This window comes from Lepisma saccharinum, chromosome 6, assembly GCF_977018435.1.
Source record: "Lepisma saccharinum chromosome 6, izLepSacc3.1, whole genome shotgun sequence".
NCBI classification, from domain to species: domain Eukaryota; kingdom Metazoa; phylum Arthropoda; class Insecta; order Zygentoma; family Lepismatidae; genus Lepisma; species Lepisma saccharinum.
This window is the reverse complement of record NC_139234.1, coordinates 43,948,826-43,969,514: the sequence shown is the minus strand read 5'-3', so window position 1 is coordinate 43,969,514 and position 20,689 is coordinate 43,948,826. Positions and strand designations below refer to the sequence as shown.

The 20,689-nt window shown below is 35.9% G+C and overlaps 1 protein-coding gene across 4 annotated transcripts in view; it reads left to right on the top strand.

The window, feature by feature from the left end:
* sev (receptor protein-tyrosine kinase sevenless) overlaps window positions 1–20,689 on the top strand; it is a 157,334-nt gene that overhangs the window by 83,742 nt on the left and 52,903 nt on the right. For all 4 annotated transcript variants that reach the window (XM_083123833.1, XM_083123832.1, XM_083123834.1 and 1 more), the window contains 13 exons: window positions 1,126–1,273; window positions 1,852–1,968; window positions 4,989–5,295; window positions 6,866–7,084; window positions 7,800–8,119; window positions 9,305–9,624; window positions 13,019–13,219; window positions 14,529–14,718; window positions 15,711–15,872; window positions 16,386–16,547; window positions 17,859–18,034; window positions 18,646–18,855; window positions 20,010–20,198. In XM_083123833.1, coding sequence (XP_082979959.1) covers window positions 1,126–1,273; window positions 1,852–1,968; window positions 4,989–5,295; window positions 6,866–7,084; window positions 7,800–8,119; window positions 9,305–9,624; window positions 13,019–13,219; window positions 14,529–14,718; window positions 15,711–15,872; window positions 16,386–16,547; window positions 17,859–18,034; window positions 18,646–18,855; window positions 20,010–20,198 — 2,721 coding nt within the window. The remainder of the gene's footprint in view (window positions 1–1,125; window positions 1,274–1,851; window positions 1,969–4,988; window positions 5,296–6,865; window positions 7,085–7,799; window positions 8,120–9,304; window positions 9,625–13,018; window positions 13,220–14,528; window positions 14,719–15,710; window positions 15,873–16,385; window positions 16,548–17,858; window positions 18,035–18,645; window positions 18,856–20,009; window positions 20,199–20,689) is intronic.

Here is a 20,689-nt window from a genome sequence, read left to right as displayed (position 1 = left end):
ATTCTGATTATATGTAAAAAAAAAATTATTTATATCATTTTTCATGTGGGAAATGAAGTTTTATGTGAATTTTTGGGATTTTTTGTTTTGTTTTTGAATGTGGTATGAGGTGGGTTCAGTTTTCAGTAATTGGTATAGTAGTGAAAATCAGCATGTTCTTTTGCAAAATTGGTTAACAGGTTTGCATGAAATGTATTTTATATTTATTTTCCATTCTATTTTATTTACCATATTTTAGTTTTACCTTATTTGTTAAAGGTGGAAAATTTACAAAATGCAGTAGTATTGATTTAAAATGCACACATCCTATTAAATATTGATTTTATATATGTGGTTCATGTTATTATATATGATTGTAGGTGTTAACATTAACAATTGTTTAAAAAAAAAGGAAATGATGTTTATTAAACAAAATGTCATATTTATATTTTTTTGAGGTCATTCCATCTCAAATCGCACAGAAATGTGTACTTTTCATTGTCATAATCATGTATGATATATGTCCTGTATATTGTTATGTACTGTCTCCATGAGAAAGGTATGCTTCAGGAATGAGCTTATCTTGCTTATTAAGTATTTAGTATAAGAAATGCATAAGTCCAAAATAGGCATCCCAAAATGAAATTGACAGGAAAGAGAGGCAGCATAACAATGCAGAATACATATATATTTTACCAGAAAAACAAAAATTATACTTTGTGCAAAATTCCAAGTTCAAAAGTCACTTTGCAAGACTTTTAAATCAAAATTTTAATATTTTGATATATTGCCAATTTTTATGAAAAGAAAATTCCTTTAGCTTCAAAATAGTCCCACCATTATATCTCTACTGGTGGAACAAAAGTTAGGATTATTTTTTGTTCATTATGCATGCTGAAATGTTGTTTTTCCAAAGTTGGCAACCCTGTAATGCTTGAAGTCTATTGATCACAGAGCTCTGAAAATAAGCACATTTTAATTCGCATTCCTTACCACATTTAATAAAATTTTGGAGGGTGTCAGGTTGGTAGGGGGTGATTTGGCATGGAAAGACCATTCGATATTTTTTTTTAGGTACACATGATGATAATATCAATAGAAAAATTATAATCTTTCAATTTTTAACACTTACTTGTCTTGCTTTAGGACATTCCAGCTTCGGAAAACACAAATTTTTATATGTTTCGAAATTTGATGCCTGAAAAGAATTACTCTGTGTCTGTTGCTATGAGAAATAGTGTTGGTGAAGGACCAGCTGCCACTACTGAAGTTTCAACTCCAGCAGCACCTGTTGGTAAGAATAGTTAAGATGTTACATCATTCATAACAAAACAAATCAGAAGACCCTATTTGTAAGATCATGGCACCGTGTATTGGAAGGGAGGATAGGGGGAGGAGCAATTGATTAAGAGATTTAATATTTGATTGATATGGTGGTCACATGAAATTCTATAGCATATAATTTTTAGAATTTAAAATTGCATATTATAGTGTAATATAAGATTGGTCATTTGATTGTATGTGTATATCTAATTAGGCAGAATATACAGAGAATCTAGTGGAAATTACCACTATGTTGCTGGCAACACTGCAGCCAGGTCACTGTGTGTGGAGGAGAGGTAGATAGAAGGGAGAGAATTGCTTCAGGGTGCAAGCTAGCTAGAAGCTTGTTCTTGAGCAGCCTCTACATGCTTAACATTGTATAAGCACAGGAGGGGGATTTAATTTTAATTTGAATAGGAGCACTTGCTGCTAAATAAAGGTGAGCATGTTAGGTATTAGATTTAAAACAACATTTTTATATTTTAACATTCAAAATAAAAAAAATAACCTTTGCTTCTATATGAAACATTGGTCATTCTTATTTTTCAGTTAAAGATACTCTTCAGCCAATTTTTATTCTGGGCTCTCAACACACAGTCATCAAACAAGGACCTGACATGCTAGATGAACCAGTTATAATATATAACACATCTCATCAAATTAAAGGTAAGTAACATTTGTTCTTTATAATATTGCTTAATGATTAAAATAATATGTCTATTAATATATTAATGTACATTTCATTTTAAATATTTATTTGTTCAAATATTTTTCAAATATCGTTTGTTCATTTCGCAAGAGAATATAAATACCTGTACTTGTACAATATAAGAAGTTCTATTTGAGTTAGGCGGAAACCATGAAATATCATATAATATAACGTAAGGAAGAATTTGCTGTGTATTAATATACAGAAACTAGTTAAAACCATCTTGTTTCTTTATCTATTGAAAACAGGTGGGCCAGATAAAACTTCTTGTACTGATAACTACAGTTCCTTTTTATAAAAAGGATTTCCTTAAACTTATTTTTAATCAGTTTGATATGCTTAGTTGACAATTCTCCAAGTACAATCCATTTTAGCAGGTAGGGATAAATAAACCCATAAAATATGATTTCTTTAACAGTTAATTTTACTCAACATCATATTGAATTAAATGCCAATGCTAAATAATATTGTGGTGCCCTGTTTAAAATAATCCCTTTCTGTTAATTTTTTCACTCAAACCCCAAATAGTTCGCACATATGATGCTAGATAGCATACGGAATCGAGAACTTCTTCGCTCGAGCGAATAATGCTTGAATAGGCAAAATGACCGGTATACGCTCGAAGCCCTGTAGTACATATATAACTGTAATTTGTCTGTGGTAGTGAACACTCAAATACTGATTGTGAAGTGAAAGAGACAGTTAAATTGAAACTTAATAGTCATTATTTCCATGTTAAAATGTAGTTTAGTCTGTCTTACCAATACAGTAATATAAAGTAAAAAGTAAAAGTAAAGTGCTGCCCTGTGCATAGCACTATGCCATGAAGGCGTACAGGGGGTGTGTGGATAACGCCCCACACTTTCTTGATCCGGTCGTGAGTGGGGGTGATGTGATCAGCATCACGCCCCTGACTGCCTTTACCCCCTAGGGTTTCCCCCAGGTACCCATGTTATTCGATGCTGGGTGGGTGCCAGGGCCGCTTCCATCGTTAGAATAGTTCCCGGATTTGAACTGGCTGGGGATCGAACCCAGGACCTTTAGTATGGTAGTCAGACGCGTTACCGACTGAGCCACCGCGGCCACCAATACAATAATATATGAAAATGAAATATATGATTGTGGGCTGAAACTGCCAGGATGGATATTTTACATACATATGTCTATGATTATTGTCACATTAAAATGATATTCTATTGTAAATGCTCAAGTGTAGGAGACACGAAAAAGTATGAGGGAGCAAAGGTGGTTCCATGTAGTAGTACTCTAATAAATATATAATGCTGGCTGCCTCTATATTTGAGCACATTAAGTTGACCTTTTTGCAGGAAGTTACCAGGTTCGAGTAGCAGCCTGGGCATGTCCCTTCATCAGTTTTCTCATCCTCATTGTCTTGATTGGCCAAACATGGCAGAAAAGCAATGCTGAATAACGAAAATACAAAATCCATGTCAAGTTCGTGGATTTTGCATTCGATGTTCATGGTTCCAATGCAGCAACATGTTAAAAGTTTTCTGGGTTTGTCTTAGTCCCCTAAAAAATGTAAAATCAAGGTGGTTGTTGTTCTGTACATAGAGATAAAAAAACAAAACCAGAATTTTTTGTCTCTTCAACATTCGCAGCACCTGTAAAATGGATTGTTGTAGGACATGGTGGTTATGAAAGGTTCTTTGGTAGTAGTCTGAGCTTTTCATAATGTGTTTTATCTTTTTGTGTGTTTTTTTAAGGTAAGAACATAATACTGAGCGCAGTTCTATTTGAATAACCAATATTTCTTTGAAGAGGTTCTCGGGCAATCAGTAAGGTGATTTCCGGATAGACTTTCGAGCTTTCGAGAGCTAACGTCACTCTCATCTTCAGAGATTGAAGTGCAGAGATAAGTTAAGGTGAAGTTATATGTATTTGGTGTGGGAGGGGCCTGGTGTAGGTGGCGGGCTAATCAGGTGGCGTTTCTCTGATGTCCGTGCTCCCAGTCAACTATTGCTAACCAGGCTGGGTCCAGTTCAAGACCCGTGTCCCTGTTGAGGTTAGAACAGCGTTGCAAAGAACACACCAGCTACATCAAAAATTTTCATCTTGAAAAATCAGGGTTAGCAGAATATTCCATCCAGGAGGGCCATAGAATTGACTTCACAACCACAGAGATCATCAATAAATCATCAAATTACTGGGACTGTCTCATCAAAGAAGCAATAGCCATTCATGGGGAAAAGGAAAACCTCAACAGGGACACGGGACTCGAACTGGACCCAGCCTGATTAGCGATAGTCGACTGGGAACGCGGATGTCTGAGAAACGCCACCTACACTGAACCCCTCCCACACCAAATACATATAACTCCACCCTAAATTATCTCTGTTCTTCAATCCCTGAAGATGAGAGTGACGTTAGATCTCGAAAGCTCGGAAGCCTATTCGGAAATCACCTGGCTGATTGCCCGAGAAAACCTCTTCCATATTCGCCGCCAGGAAAGCTTCAAGAATTATTTCAATATTTCTTTGTCAAATCTCTCTTTCCTGGCATGTTATTTTAAAATACATCTTGTAGTTAGCTGGTAACAAATGATGAAGAATTTGCCTCAGGTTGACCAAGAGACTGCATCTTATGAGAACTAATGCAATTTTCTTTAGAGGTACTAGCTCTTGATAGCTCCGAAACTTAACTGTAACTCATTTGTTTGATAACCCAAGAGAACATACTGATGACACATAGTGTGAAATTGCTTCTAATAAATTGCTTGACATCCTACATGTGCAGTAATTTTGAGACCTATGAAATTTCATTACTAAACTATTCAAAATATTATTGAATATTTGAAATTATTATTGATTAAACAAACATAAATATATAGTTTTCATATTAAAATACTGGAATAAAGTACTTACTTATCTCTGAAACTGATTTATCAAAGTGTTTCCATGAAACATGAATAGATTTCATATATTTTTGCAAAATTCTTGTTTATATTTACTTACAGGTTTGGGCATTCATGTGTATAAGAAACTATTGTTCGTATCAGACTCGGCAGGTTACATAACTCGATCTTCGCTTGTTCGATATGAAGCCCCAATTACTATTTTGACAGCTGCACATTTGAGTTTCATGCCCTTGGATCTGAGTGTTGACTGGCTAAATGACCATCTTTACATTCTGGGTGTGGTCAACCATGCAACCGGACCTAGATGGCAAATTGCTCGCTGCCAGTTTGATGGGAAAGGAGTCACGGTGGCTGTAGCAGGATTACTCACAAAGCCTCTGCATATTGAAGTTGATCCTTACAATGGGTACGTTATTGTGTCTTGAGTTACGGCTAGTATGATTTACTTTAGTGCTGGAGGTGAATGATATGGATGATTTCCTTTATGTATTAGTTTATCATCAATGTTAAAACTTATTTTGTATTATGAATGAAATTCTTTGTGCCTATCTGAAATACTATTCCTGGCATGTTAAGGTCTCGTGCATGTGTTACTGCTTGGTGCATTATATTTATCTCTGATTAATGCATTTGTGTATTTTCACATAATTGCACAGTATTATGCATGTGCATGTATCAAAAGGGGATTGTTCAGTAAGCTGTCTTATCTTCTTTATTCCTTAAGATTTATTTCTAAAATTTTACCTTTTTATTAACACAGGGTGTTCTCCGTGAATATGCCTAGTCTAGCATAGACTTAAGTCAGGTTAGCTAGGTACAAAATGTGTAATGCTGTGTGATGGCAGTTGATGTACCAAGGTTATTGTTGTAAAAGACAAACTGGAATCGAAAATATAAATTGCCATCATGCTACATAGTTTAATTTTGAGTTATAAGTGTATTTTATAAAGTGGATGACATGTAATACATTATAAGCTGTCAATACATATAAATAGAATTTATGAAATAAACACTGACAGAATGTTTGTAATGGGAGGAGTTTTTTTTATGAAGTAACACTAACTATAGAATACAACAAATTTTAACCAAAATAATGTACGAGGTATTTTACTACATTTTGTTTTCCCATTTCAGGGTATATAATACAAGAGAAACATCAATTTAAATTATACTACTTATCAGAGTATGAATTTTGTCTTAATATTTTTATTATAATTAAAATTACGACTGAGCCATTACCAGCTGATACCACTAGTATCAATATCAGAAAGTATCAGTTTGAATTTAAACACCAATACCAGCCAATACTTTTCCGGGGTCTGGGTGTCTTGTAGAATTTGCAAAAATGCTGCATGACAATTTCATGGAATTTGTGTTTCCTGCAAATTATGCAAAATGCAGAATTTCCATTATTTTAGAAACAACATTGGGAAAGAAATGGATTTTGTGATTAAATGATTATCATGTAAGATTATGAACCTTTTCAAGCAAAGCTCTGGGATAGTGCTATGATATACTGTAGTTCCAGTGGATATCTTAAAATTTACACATATTCTGAAGTACTTTGGGGTGTGAGGGATGCCCTTTGCATTTTGATTAGCGAGATTTTGGCATCTGGATTCCTGGTGGTCAGTATGATCCTACATGAGTCCCGTGTTGTTGCTGTCCTTGTGTGTTTGTCATTGCCCTTTCATCCATTTCATCTGATTGTCTTTCAACCTCATCTTCGTTATTGAAATCTCTCCCTAAGAGTATCAGTGGTATCTGTATTGGTTCATATTGGTATCAGCTTACCCGTAATTAAAATTAATAAATTCAAATCAGCATTATTTGATTATTATTTCCTGCATAATTTTAAGAATTATCATAGTAGTTTATACTATAGTTTTTTTTTCTTTTAAATAAGAAAAACATTACCTATATTTGCAAGAGCATATTTACCCTTCATATGACTTTATATATTCATTATATTTCAGGTATATTTTTTGGCTAATACAAGGTATGTCAAGAAGTGGCTTGTACAGATTAGATCTAGCAGACATAAGCAATGGTGTAAAGCATGAAGTAATACCAGATGCCATACTGGAACATCCCCATTTAGGAGCATTCACTGTCGATCATACAAATTTTAGACTTCTTGTCCCAAAGAAGATTAATCATTCGCATAATACAGTGATTTCTGTTTCACTGGATGGGTAAGTTTTGCTACAGCTAAAGACCTATTTTCAAATTCTATGAAACTAGTATTTTTTCAACTTTTGTGTTTAGTGATTTGATTTCAAATTTGAATAATTGTTTTGTTTGTATTTTAAACTTATTCTGGCAAATACGTGTAGAACAATTATATGCCTAGTGTATCTGTTCTGGTCATTGATAAAATTTACAGTTGAACTATCTTAAATTGACTTGTAAATGATTATAGCTTATGATTTACAGTTGCAGCGGTAATCAAGTCGTGAGGTAGTGAGCATCCCTGATGGCATAGTAGAAATACTGTTGCCTTGTAATCAAGGAATCCCAGGTTCAATCCCTGATGAATGCTATTAAACAATGATCATAGTGACAGATTTTTTGTGTGTGTATTTTAAAAGAATATAATTTAAAAATAGGTTTTGATAATCCAAATTTTCAGTTTATTATAACATTATTATGAGTTTTAAGTGCACAGTGGTTCGGATCCCTCTGTAAACTGTAGATCGAATCCCGATTAGCCTATCTGTGCATAAAGTGGGTGGACCTAAAGCAAACAAAACTGAGTACTTTTGCACTGTATAAAGTATAAGATTAATGTCCCCACATGTAGCAATGAACTAATTTGTTACAATAGTGTTTGTGATAACTTCAAAATATGCTAACTTCAGTACTTGTGATTCTGTAACATTATTTATTTATTTTTCATATTGATTTCAGCAAGGAAATATCAGATCTCCGTGAAAACATACAACAACCAAAGTTCGAAAATGTGTTGAGCTTAGCTATGACAAATGGACTTTTCTACTGGATCAGTGGTGATGAAGTATGGATAGAAGAATATCACCTTGGCGATAACAAATATTACCACAATGCATACCCTGGACTTTCAAGTCGATCATTTTTCAGCATAAGTGTAAACCTTCCTACGTCTCAACCAATACCAATACCTGTAAATCCTCCAATTAATGTTCAGGCTATTCTTGGAGCAGAAATAGCAAAGATATCATGGCAAGTTCCACATCTGCTAGGAGGACAAGGTAAATATTGCAACTTTTTTTTTATCTGTGTACATCTCAATACATGTTTCATGAAGTATGTAAGAAGGAAGTACACTAAAACTCATTTATCTGAATTTGATGGGACCACACACCCATTTATTTTGGATAATCAAAATTTCAGATAATGTTTAATATATTGTATTAAATATGCCCTGTCGTGACAGGAGCTTGATGGCGCATTAGTGCAGTCATGAAAATCAGGGCAGTTCACTCGTAAGCATACAATGGGTGCTAGAACGAGTTTTACTGTAGTAAGAGTGTAATTACTGTTGTAAAGATATAACATTTTTAAAATTCTTTTTCAATATTGGAGCACCGTTCTGAATATTGTTATTAATAGAGTTGCAGTATATACGTATGTGTTCAATGTTAAATCATAATATCCCATGCCATCCTCACTCCCATTGTTGTGTTTTCATGACCAGATTACACTACTCATTCGTAGCTCCCCAATTTCCTCACAATGGTGGGTTGCCACCAGTCTCATACACAAACCGAAATCTCGGGGTTACACTTCTCCCAGGAGATTCGGACCAGTGCACGTCCCGTAGCCGGAGCCCAAAGCATAATGCCTTATACCGTACAGCCACAGTGCAGGACTAAATAATTATTATAGTTACAGAAAAATGTTTTGCGCTTTTTTTAAATATAATCTAAAAATAGTTTTGGGTAAACCAGATTTTTGGTTTAGTATAACATGATCAGGATATTATCAGTATATATGAATTTTCAGTGTACATGCAGTAGCATAGCTTTAGCAAAATTATGATCTTTTGGTCAGCAAATGTTTGCAATCCTATTTTTCTTATTCTTACGGTGCAAAGGTTGACTTTTTGAAAGGCACTCAATAGCCAACCTCTATCCTATGTAGTACATCCTGAAAATAGCATTCTTGCAGGCTAACGAGGCTCGGGCACCTGGATCTCAAGCCACGATGCTTATGTATATTGTCTTTGTGTTCAGAGCAAATCAGCTTTTCTCATTTATATGGAGATTTTAGTTCTCACATACAATGTACTTCGTACATCTATGACTTTTGGTTTTGGAAAGAAGTTCATATGTTCTATATAGTGAAAAGAGGCTTGAACCCATGCAATGCAATGGCCATAAAAAGCCTAAGCACATAATTTTAAGTCAATCAGCTACTTGTATTTTGTGTTGTAGGGAAAGGAGCTTGGCAGGACTGGTCTTACGAACTACACATTGTGGATGAAGCCAGGGAATATACTATCTTCAGGCGAGATATCAATTTATCATCCAAAACTATCCATGACTTGAAGGAAAACACTGAATATATAATCAAAGTTTGTGCCTACACCACTTCCGGCAAAGGTCCTTGGTCTTCGGAGTTCAGAGGGAAAACATTGAGGATTCCCCAAGATGGCAAATATGCATCCATTTTATGGAGTGCAGCAGAAGGTTTATTGAAGTCTGACGTCACTGGAGAAAATGTTGAGACACTAATACATAAATCAAATTTGCAGGTAAGCATGAGCGTCAGTTCTACCATGTGTCTTTGTGTATAGTAGCACATTTGAAAAATAAACATGGAAACAGTCACTGTTATACAGCATGGGTAACTTTAAACTAAGGCACAGCTCATATCTGTGTATCGTTAATGGAAAATACCAGATCCATACCACTTTGAACCGAAGTCAGTGCTCTTTAATTATTCCCACTGACATGGAAACTGATGCTTGATCATTGTACCAATTAAGTTTGTCCAGGATATTTATGAGTACAGTGAAACCTCGATTTTATGTTTTTCAGGGGACCAAGCTGAAAAAACTTAAAATATGGGAAAATGTAAAATCGAGGAAAATTTACTAACATTTTACTATGTTGGGACCATGAAGATTGAATGTATAATGTGGGAAAATGTAAAATCTGGGAACATTATATTGGGGTTCCACTGTATTAACATGTATAAATATTCCATTAATCATGCGACATAAATCTACCAGAGTTTTGCTTTAAAACAGGAATGGATCAGTATGCAATTTTGTCTGGCACTGATATAAAATTTACAAACACCGATGACTGATATTCTAACGATCCGATATAAATTTCCAAATGGTCCTTGAAGAACTTGAATGGTTCATTGATCTCCTTAATAAATGTACCAGATGACTGCAATGCAAAAGAAGCTGCACATTTAGACATTTATTTAAAGAAAAAAACTAGTGCATTTAGATTATATGTTTATATCCATAAAAATAATAAAACATTGACAGATCATTGCACCAAATTATATATATATATATTTTTTTGATTGGTAAAATTGTCAGCAATTTTACCTTTACTGATTATGCCTATATTGCCCATTATCAATAGAGTTGCATTGAGTTGGTATTTTAAGTCCACTTTATGCACAGTAAGGCTAATTGGGACTGGACCTACAGTTTAAAGTGAGATCCCATTATCAATATAGAACCATTAATATGTCCCATTTCTACTTTAAAATATTCAAAGGATTTCGTATGAGATAATCCAAATATATTTAAAAATATTTAAATTAAATATTTAAATTTTACTTTTGCCACTCAATGTTAGTGAAAAACTAAATAAAATTATGCATTTTGCAAAATTTATAGGATGATTATACACTACTTACTGATATGGTCTAATTAATCATAATGGTCAAGTTAATTCTCTCGGGTAAAAAAACATCACTGATGAATGGACATTTACTAATAATACTAATAATAATAATAATCCGTTGCACAACAGCCCATGAAGGGCCTAGGCATACCTACCGACTGCCGGTCTCCCTCCCACGCTTTCCTTCGTCACCTCTAAGCGTGGAGATCTGCAACCAGTATTGGAATAGTCGGGGGGGTCAGCCCGACGTATCCCCAGCCGTTATAGTAGGCTTCCGTGACCGGATTACGCTCACTCACTCGGAGCTCCCCAATTTCCTCACGATGGTGGGTTGCCACCGGCCCTATACGTAGGCCGAATAAATTCCGACCAGAGCCGGATTCGAACCTACGCCGTCCCGCAGCGAACGATCTCAAGATGAGTGAACGCCTTAACCCGCTCGGCTACGGAGGAGGACACTAATAATACTAATATTAGAAATAAGGAATCATCAATGCTGCTACCATTGGAAATGAATAAAATGGTACTTTTTAAAATAAATAATGACTAAAAATATTTCTTCTAATATAGGAAGTTCATTTATTTCATGGTTGTAACTAATGTTACTTAACAGTGTTATTACACATTTACCAGAAAAATATTTCAGTTGGTATACACTACCGACAAAAAGTTTAAGACCACCAGGAAAAAGTGCCAAAAATCAGTAGAAATGAATGCATTTTGTAATTAATGTACAAGAAACAGATGTAAGAATCTGCTTGGCAATGTACAAACATAGGTACATCCACTATACATACTAATGCCACCTCATATTTTGCTTTCATCAATATGTCCGCCATGGGCCTTAATGTCAGCAGCGCAAACACGTGGCATGCGCTCCAATAGTTTTTCCAGATAGGATGGTTGAATGTTACGCCAGGCATCGTTGATGAATTCTCATAGCTGTTGAGTGTTGCTGGGTACCTTCTTCCTGATGTCCCTATCGATTTGGTCCCATAGCAGTTCAATTGGTGAAAGATCAGCAAACCGTGGTAGCCATGTCATGAGAACTAATGCCACTTCTGTTGCCTTGCGTTCCAAATACCGTGTGCACAATTTGGATGTGTGTTTGGGATCATTATCTTGTTGAAAAATAAACCCATTACCAACAAGAAGACGACCAGAGGGGATGGCATGGTGCACCAATATCTGATGATACCCTTCTTTTACCAATGTTCCTTGAATTTTATGAAGGTCCCCCATCTGGTTTCCGGCAAAACATCCCCACACCATTACACTTCCACCCCCATATTTCACTGTGGCAACAAGACACTCTTCTTTCATTCCCTCGCCAACCTTTCGATGCACAAAGGTTCGCCTATTGCTGCCAAATAATTCATATTTGGATTCGTCGGTCCTGAGTACCTGTTTCCAGTTACCCACAGTCCAACCTTGGTGCATTTTAGCCCAGACCAATCGTTTCGTCTTGTTCACACGTCGTAACAATGGCTTTCTAGCAGCTACTCTGCCATGCAGCCCTTCTTCACGCAACCTATTATTCACCGTTGACACAGACACAGGCGTCACTCTGCTGTTATTCAGGGAAGCAGTGATGACTAGTGCTGTTCGGCACCTGTTCCCTTTGCTAGTTACTGTAATATATCTATCATCAGCTGCAGACGTTACACGAGCTCTTCCACTACGTGCACGGTCAGCATGACTGTTGGTTTTACGGTATCTGTCCAATGCACAATGAACACCAGTCTTGGAAATATTCAGTTTTCTTGCTATTTCGCGTTCCGAATAACCTTCATTTTTCAGTGCACATATCACAGCATGCTTTTCAACCGAAATCGCCTGTTCCCCACGATGACGGGCGATTACACACAGCTCCACTTACCTTGCACACCTCACACACAATAATGGGCTCGCAATGTCGCCTGCAAGAACAGCAACTGACCCTGAGCCACTGATAAGGATGTGCATGAGGCCGGCTACCGTACTGACTGGTTTCACGCACACAGCTGCAATGTTGCCAGCTTCAGCAACATTTTTGTCACTTTCCATTTTGCCAACCACATGCTGCACATTCGGAAAAAAAATCATTTCGCGTCTTGCGAGGTTCAAACTAGACTACATTGCATTTTCCATGTGTATCATCGTCACGTCTTTCTTGGACAGGAACCGTTGGTTTCATACAACACTCCATACTGATTTTTTGGCCGTTTTTCATGGTGGTCTTAAACTTTTTGTCGGTAGTGTACATCATCAATCATCACTGTACTTTATTGTTTTCAGGAAGCTGGTGGACCATATTACATTACAGATATTGCATGGTTTGGTGATTTATTATTCTTGGTGACTAACATCACTCATGTCTACTGGTACAATCTCACCAATCATGCGAGAGGACGTCTTCAGGAAATAGACTCAGTTGGAAGCATTGCCGTGGACTGGATTGGAAAGAAGTTATACTGGTCAAATCCAAAACAGCAGTTGGTAAGTTTCCAGTTAAATAAATGTGAGTTTTATGAAGTTATGATATTCAAATTTCTATTTAATCTTATCCATTTTAAATGTAGAACAGTGATAAATATACAGGTTGCCCACAAATATTTTTTTCTTTCTAAACAAGCATGACATCACTTAGTATCTCAAGAAAGAGTAATAAAAATATTCTCATGATTATTTCATATACACTCATGCACCCTTCATGTCACACAGTGGATATCAAAGCAATTTTCCCACACTCTCTGCACTTGCTCCACCATATCCACCAGGATGGACTCGATAACAGTGACGCATAGTTGCTACCATTGCAGATTCTCGGGTTGTGGGGCTACAAGGACACGTGAGTGGTGTCTGCTGTATGGCAGGAGGAGGAGGGGGGAGGATATCAAGTGTCTGCAACATAAACTTGAAAATGTAAAAGTTAAAAGCCAAGGATAAATGTAAATAGTAATACTTGACGGAAGATCGTGGTCAGCCATCTTATCATCCACTTGCTCTGTGTTTGTAAGCAGATATCATCCTAGGTTCTTCAGGTTTGGGAATGGCTGCTGATGCCATGTGAAATGTAAATTTGTCTTTAATAACTATAAAGGTGAATTTCATGTACCCTGATATTGTGGAGCAAATGTTTGCAAGGCAAAACCCATTGCAGTCAGCTAGTTACAAACATTAATTGTACATGTGAATGAACCATTTGCAATTTTATATTGGATTGGTAGAATAACGATGTTGGTAACTGTAGCTATCGGCAAAAATTTTATATTGGCCCATCCATAATTGATAGGTGTCAATATTTTCTGTTAGGTTTTCTTGATTTGATTTGTGTCATTTAGCATCGCTTTTCTGCCATTTTTGACTAATTGTGATGATGAGGATGAGTGATGATATGATGCAATAGATGAAGGGACACACTCAAAGAACACCTATGCCCATGCCGGATTTGAACCTGGAACCCCTGGCGTTGTCTAAGAAAAGTGTGTCGGATATAAAACTACATACAGAATTCATGCTGGATGTGGTAATCACAGTTTTAATATGGTACAGGCGGAGTTCTGTATTTCTGTATTGCAAATTTGATTGGTTTTCGAATTAATTTAAGACCACTGCCGTCATTAACAAAGGTTATGGGCCCAAATGTAACCTGTTGTATTAAAGGCAGGAGTCCTTTTAAATTAATTATAAAATCAATTAAATTTGCAATGTCGAAATACGGAACCTCACCTGTACAATAAATACAATATGTATTTGTTGTTACTTAAAGGAAGCAACACTACACAAAGTGCTTTCTCTTTTATAGATTACCAGGGGAAATCTGGATGGTTCCCAGCAGGAGCCCCTTCCTATTTTGACAGTTGCAAAAGAATTGAACATTGATGCCATGCATGCATATATCTACTGGTCGACAGGACATGCTGTTGAATGTGCAAGGCTACATGGGAGAGACAGGAGGACATACTACCCAGCTGAACTTTTCTCAGGGAAGCAAGGTAATGCAGTTTGTTTATTGAGAATTTTTAATATATAATAACATATAAACCATACTTCTGTAGATTTTATTTCTCATATATAAACAATTTTCGTTTTAAGTGCAAATACAAGATAATAACTAGTGGTTAATTTTTAATTTTTCTACGCTCATATGATGTTTGTTCAGTTATTTTGAACCCAAGACGTTAATGTATAATAGTGCAGATTATTACATTGTTGGGGTTTGATTTGCCTGTAACAGGATTTAGTTGTCAGAGAATGAATGTATTACATTATGCACTCAGTGTTAAACATGCTAAATTTATACTCGTCACACACTTTTGTAGTTATTTGTTGACCTTGGCATTTGTGCATGTTTCCTTCTATGTTCTGAAATGTATTTTTTGCATTGTTTCAGCTATCTTAGGATTCTTTAAGGTAAAATTATAAAGCATTGTCTGTGTGTTAGTAGTCTTTCTGTTTTAGATTATTCCAACAAACACAAATATATACTCTGTCCCAGGAATCTGTGGAGCAAAGCAATGCATAAAAGTAGAGAAGGGAAGAAAGTGAATAGGTGGAGGGAAGCAGTGAACACTGCTGCAAACAGCTGGTAGACGCATTTGCTTTCCCTCTCACGAGTTCATTGGTCGATCTCAAATCACCACTTGCAGAGACTGTTTTCAGTTGCTCGCTCCAGAGATTCCCAGGATAGAGTATAGTTCTGTGTTATGTAACATATAAATGTCTTTTCAATACACCATCACTGACATTTTTCCATCTTTTGAACAAAATGTCTGTTTGAAGGAGATAACAATTTCATTTTAGCAAATACACGCTCAGTAATACCACACTTTTCTACTGATTCTCAATTAACTTTCTTCTAAGGTTTCTCTGATTTCATGTATGATAATCTCTGTAAATCTTGCTAAATTGATATTAATGTAAAGTAACTACAGTATCAACGATATATTTGAAGACTTCACTGGGACATAATTTGTCTCTCTTACAGTCATGGGTTTAACACTAGACATGGACCGAAGAGCTGTTTACTGGATTGTCCGTAGTTATGAAGGTTCGGTATTGTATAAGGCTGAAATGGCTGTAGAAGAAACAGCTGGAATAGATATACATGCAGAAAAGATCTCAAACCTCCAATATTCAATTGTTCAAGGTAAGTGATTTTTATTTTGCTTCCAGTTTTTATGTACTTTGTACAGTTTTATTTTAATCAAGCAGTTGGTTTTAAGAAATAGGAAGTACATTTTTTTAGTACGTTCCGAAGACAATAATTGAGAAACAAAGTTACACAAGTTGATAATGTAGGTTGGATATCATATAGTGAGGATTAAACATTTGCTTTGAAAAATATTTTTATATGATGAAATTAATGAAGGGACACTCACAAGAACATTCATGCCCAGACAAGGATTTGAACCAGGGACCCCTGACATTGCCTTTACTTACTAGGGTGGCTCCCCATTCCTTCAAGGCTGGATGAGCTGCTTTGTGCAGCAACAGTCAGAAAAAAAAAATCCCCTCCTGGGATATCTGAGTGGCAAATAGATGGCCTAATGAGTAGACCAGCAAGGTTCACTATTTGCAAGATAGAAGTACATTTTATTGTTGTTCTGCTTCCACATAATTTGGTTCATTATTAATGAAATAACAATACTTGAATTTCTAGGACCATTATGCTACTTCAGTGATCATTTACTGTGGCTGCAAGATGATCGCAATGCTGTGATTGGAGATCTTTCTGGTCAGAATGCTGCAGTCATTAGTGGGATGAGCTTATCTGGATTGAATATGGTTGCTGTGATGGATCCTGCATTACACAATTATCCAAGTAAGTAACAAAAATCAGTGAGAAACCTTCTTTTAAACTTTGATTTATATACAAGTAATGTTCCTTCTGTTTGACAACTTTTATATTTTCTCTGTGCTTCATACAAACACAAGATTTTCCCACAAACCTGTATCTTTTTAAATTCATTGGTATTATATGAGGGGTTCAGAGCACAAGTGGGGTAACTCCATTCAAGTCTGTTTTGAGGAAAAGGCACATTCAAATAACTTAGTATTATGTTTAGCTGTTGGAGCACAAATGTAGTGGGGCCTCTATGAGCAAGGGGTCCCAGATTCGATATCAGGTGGAGGCACATAGTGGTACAAATCCTACTGTAGGTCCAGTCCTGATTATCGTATCTATGTGGAATTGAAAACTAAGAAAAAAACACCATGAGAGTCACTTTTGGCACGCAATGTTGTTCAAGATTAAATAAAGTTATATATTTTGCATAATGATATTAACAAAGCATAAGTCTCAACATGTGCGGTTTGTAAGTCCTTTACTGATTTTGACATTTTGGATCCATTGCCTGATCCTTCCTCAAAGGTGTCTAGAAATCACATTAAGGAAAAAACGGAATAAAAAGTGGTTAGAAAACTGTACTTGCATTGTTATCATCAGCTGATGTGCACCTGTTTCTTCATACTGCCAAGGCTCCTCCTGGGTTTTAACATGCATTGAGTGATGTGACCATGTAACAAAATAATTGTCCCATATGAAACAAAGTTGAAGCATGGCTGAGTAACGTACAATGAGACTCCCTGCTGCTCCTAACAATGAGACATGTACAGAAGATGCTGCAACACTATAATAACTCAATGAGTGCTCACTACACTGAAAAGGTTGTAATGTTTCCCACCAAATCTACAGGTTTATTGCAGGCTGCACAAGTTCGTTGCACTTTTGTTCTCTCAACTGACCATTCACTGCACAGGTGCAAAGCTGGCATGGAAACAAAATTAAGAAAGAGGACAGTGTCCAAACACTGTACAACATGACATGATAGAACAATACATTAAATGGGCAGGAATTTGTTAACCTCTCATGGTCATTGTTTAAGGTGGTAACAATGGTAAACTGGGGAAGGGAATATCCAGAAGGGAAGGACAGAACTTTAGTCTTACAATGTTGATTTATCATGATCTCGTTCAATGTGATTTTTCTTGAATAAAGGTAACAGAATGTAGTTCTATAATTTAAATTAGTTTGTGCTTTCCTTTAAATTCATAAATGTTGCAAAGCTTTAATTTTGTTTCATGACAGTTTCTTTCGTGTAAATTATTTAAATGTATATCTTTTTTTTTTTAGACAACAGCTTTCTTGAAGCTGTTAACGTCATACCTGATGCTGTATACCCAAGTTCTATTCAAATTGTGGGAGAGTGGAAGGCATTTAATGTCACATGGAGACCAGTTACAAATGTAAATTATGGGCTTATATTCTACGAAGTTAAGATTGAAGATTATTCCAAAAAGGACATAATTGTAAGTATAGCTTTTCAACTTTCAAGCATAGTGGTAATTTTGTTGTCTTGTAATCAAGATTGAACTTTCAGACCTGGCAGAAGTACATAGTGTTTCGGATCCCAGTGTAGGTCCAGTACCAATTAGCTTAACTGTGCATGAAGTGGATTTAAAATTCAAAGTTCAATACACTACTTTATTTTACCTTTCCTAACCTGAATAACCATTTTTAACAATATGAAATTCATCATTGTGATGCCTTAGAAAAGGGCCTGTTTATGAGGACAACAACAACAACAAAGATAAAGATCATATTTTTCTCAATGATGATATTGAGCACTTACGCAATCATCCAGGCCCCCTCTGATTGCATAGTGGTGGCGTTGTTGCCTTGTAATCAATGGGTGCCAGGTTCGATCTCTAGTGTGGTTCAGATCCCACTCTAAGCTGTATATTCAGTCCCGATTAGCGAATCTGTTCATATAGTGGACTTAAAAGCAAACTTCAAACTTATGCAAACATCCAAGAAAGTGTAATGTAACTAATGTAATACATTTCAACAATGACTCCATGAAAACTTAATTGCAAAATTTCAAAATGATATTAAAGGCACCATCTTTTCCTATCTTTAGCAGGTAACTGAAGATCCAGTTTTAATGTACAATCAGTCGGCGACCTTGAAGCCATATACGAAACTCAAAGTGACCATTCAAGCTTTCACGTATTGGGGATCATCTCAGCAGGCTCAAGCAATGTTGCATTCCCCACCTTCTGTACCATCAGAACCCACAAACCCTCGCGTATTTGTGTACAGCAAGAGAAATCCAGTTAGAGATGAGACGGTGAGTAACATGTGGATTATTACATTTAGAAGCGTAGTTTCTTTTGGAAATTAATATGCTTATTACTTTTAACTTCTAACATAGTGTTCATAGATATATTAAAGGATTTCTTTCAATTTCTATTACAATATTATTTACATGAACATTGTATGAAGTTGGAATGATTAGATTTGATATTATAGTGTAGAACTTTCTATATCTTAACTTTCAATATTATAACTGAAATGGGTTAATGTATTGCAATATACAAAGTATTCTTGAGTAAAAAATGTCATTCCAAATTAATAATTGTACTTGGGGTGCATTTCGAAAGTTGCACAAGCTTCACCGATGGCGTAGTGCTAACGTTGTTGCCTTGTAATCAAGGGATCGCAGGTTCGATACCCGGTGGAGGCACAAGTGGTTTGGATCCTACTTTAAACTGTAGGTCAAGTTCTGATTAGCTATACTGTTCATAAAGTGGACTTAAAAAACAAACTCATTCATTTGAAAGTTGCACGAGTTTAAAAAGTCCTGTCGTGAAATTGGTGAAGTTTGTTAATGCCTTGATTTTCGTGCAATGCATGAACTTCGTTCTCACACGAAACACACAAATCGGGAGGCTGGTTTATTCACTGATAGTCATCTGCTGTTTACAGACAACATTCAACATGGCTTCAAACTGCACTGGTTTGGAAAATATATCATAATTTTAACAGAGAGCGATATGAAAAACATGCATAACATGAGCGTGTATAAACTGTTCTTAAAATGTGATTAAAATGAGCATGAATGTCTTCAGCAAGTTTATTTTTTCCAGAAGGACATGCCTTTCACTGGACGCCATGTGCAAACTTTCTATATACAAAACAACACGACTGACACTTACACCTAGTCCGTTCCATGAGTCTGTAAAATAACTGGTTTCACCAGGTTCACGAGGTCAGTTATTTTCGTTCAATTCATGCATCTCGTTAAGACTTTAGGAATGCACTCTTGATGTATTCATAATGTATGTCCAATAATGTTCTGCGTTTTCATTTTTTGCTATAATTTTCAAGCTTTATGCTCAATAATGTACACTGTGTCATCACACACTGACCGAATAAAGTGTGCTCATAATCTATCATACAGTTTGAGTTGAAAATAATTGATTCTGCACCTTTCATTTTTAGGTTATCACTGCTGCTTTCAGATGGAAACCACCTTTATCTCCAAATGGCATCATTGAAGGATATAAAGTCAAATGCTGGTTTGTTACACCAGACAATGAATATCATGATTGTGGGCCGTATCATTTGGATCAGAGAAAGCTTGAATATATTGCAAGAAATCTCTCAAGAAATTCCACATATTACTTCCAGGTAAATGAAAGAAAAACATACTTACAGTTAATTAAGTTTATATGATATTACTTGTCAGACTACAGATCCTCTACATTAAAATTATGATAACATCTTTCTTAGTATGTTGAGTGTTGAGCCACATGCTTTTGAGTTCACAAGTTCACACTTAGCTCAGTGGTTAGCATGCTCACCTTTGGTGTGAATGTTCCCAGGTGCTCAATATTTTGTATTGGCTTAGCATCATTAGGGCAATTGGAGTTACCCAGTTAAAATGGCAGAGGTTTAGGACACCATATAATGGCGGTGATGGAATTTGATGTTGTGCACCATGCAAGAACTGTTCAGAAGACCTTGGGTTTCAGCACTGAGACTATACTCTATCGGTATCAGCCGATATAGGCATATCGCAATATTGGTAAAAATTGCGAATATTGCTACATATATATCTTTGACTTAGTGCAAAATTCTACCATTTTTATATTATTTTTTATGAGTGTAAAAGTATAATT